The sequence below is a fragment of the Penaeus monodon genome, chromosome 19 (genome assembly GCF_015228065.2).
Source record: "Penaeus monodon isolate SGIC_2016 chromosome 19, NSTDA_Pmon_1, whole genome shotgun sequence".
NCBI lineage: Eukaryota > Metazoa > Arthropoda > Malacostraca > Decapoda > Penaeidae > Penaeus > Penaeus monodon.
Genome location: NC_051404.1, coordinates 47,726,727 through 47,727,884, shown reverse-complemented (window position 1 = coordinate 47,727,884; position 1,158 = coordinate 47,726,727). Strand labels below are relative to the sequence as shown.

The 1,158-nt window shown below is 36.5% G+C and overlaps 1 protein-coding gene across 1 annotated transcript in view; it reads left to right on the top strand.

The window, feature by feature from the left end:
• The first annotated feature begins 408 nt into the window (after positions 1–408).
• Positions 409–1,158, top strand: part of LOC119585277 (mpv17-like protein) — a 2,646-nt gene continuing 1,896 nt past the window's right edge. The window contains exon 1 of the mRNA XM_037933951.1: positions 409–721. Within this exon, the coding sequence (XP_037789879.1) occupies positions 461–721 (261 nt within the window). The 5' untranslated portion in view covers positions 409–460. The remainder of the gene's footprint in view (positions 722–1,158) is intronic.

Genomic DNA, 1,158 nt, shown 5'->3' with positions numbered 1-1,158 from the left:
TTTCCCAGCTTATTACTTTTTGCGAGACAAAGGCCCAAAAACACGGGGGAAAGGCCCCGACAGATGAAACTGAAAAAATTTTATTTTTATGTTTTTCCTTTTGTTGCGCTCATCCGCCATGGGAAATCATTTTTGATGAGTCAGCGATACGGTAGAGCTTTTTTAAAACATAATCATTCCTTGAAATGCAAAACTGTCAGTTAATCAACAAGAAGAAAGTAGAAATTTTTGTTTGTTTTGGTAAGAGTTGACGTTAATTTAATGTTTTTTAGTAAATTTATGATATCATTAATACCTTTGTCATGGTAAAGCTTAAGTAATTTACAGGAAAAAAGACTCGTCTCATGCATTATTATTTTATTTGTTGCATTTGGTTTTATTCCAGCCATAACAGATGTGTGATAAAAAAAATGCTTTCTATCTCCATTTCAGGCCGTTGATATGACACCCTTTGCACAGGATGATTGCAATCATGAACAAGCTAAAACATATAATAGAGAAATATCCAGTAACAAGAGGGATTCTCACGTATTCTGTGCTCTTTCCCGCAAGCAACGCAACGCAGCAGCTTCTGGATCGCAGGAGGGAGCAATGGAGCGGGCGGGAGGCACTGCGCTTTGGGGTTTTCGGGGCCTTGATATTAGCCCCTTCGCTCTATTGCTGGGTTCGCTTGGCCGGCGTGATCGTCAGGGGATCTACCCTCAGGCATGCTGTAATTAAGGTAAACGTCTATCAGGGTATTCCATAATCAATTTGAATTGAGTAGGGGAAAAAAGGAAAGCTTTTGATAGAAGTAATGGAGGTAATAACTTAGTAATGAGCTTAGGTAATTAATAAATGTTTTTTTTTTCTCTTTGTGGTTCCTGTATAAGGTGCTGTGCAGGTTACTTCATAACATTTTCCCTGTAGATAAGGCTATGATTTGCGATGAATTTATTAATTTAAGCAAATGTAGGTTTGTTGGTTACATTTACAAGGATTTTATACAGACTCAGGTTTCAGTATTCCCAAAAGGATATGTTCATTGGCATGTAAATAATTACTAGATTACCAAAAGTACTAAATGTAAATATGATGATTGCCATATGTACATTTTGAAATGTGAAAAAAATAATTACAAGGTGAATCCATCCTCAGTGAGTAACAAGTAAATGCGAT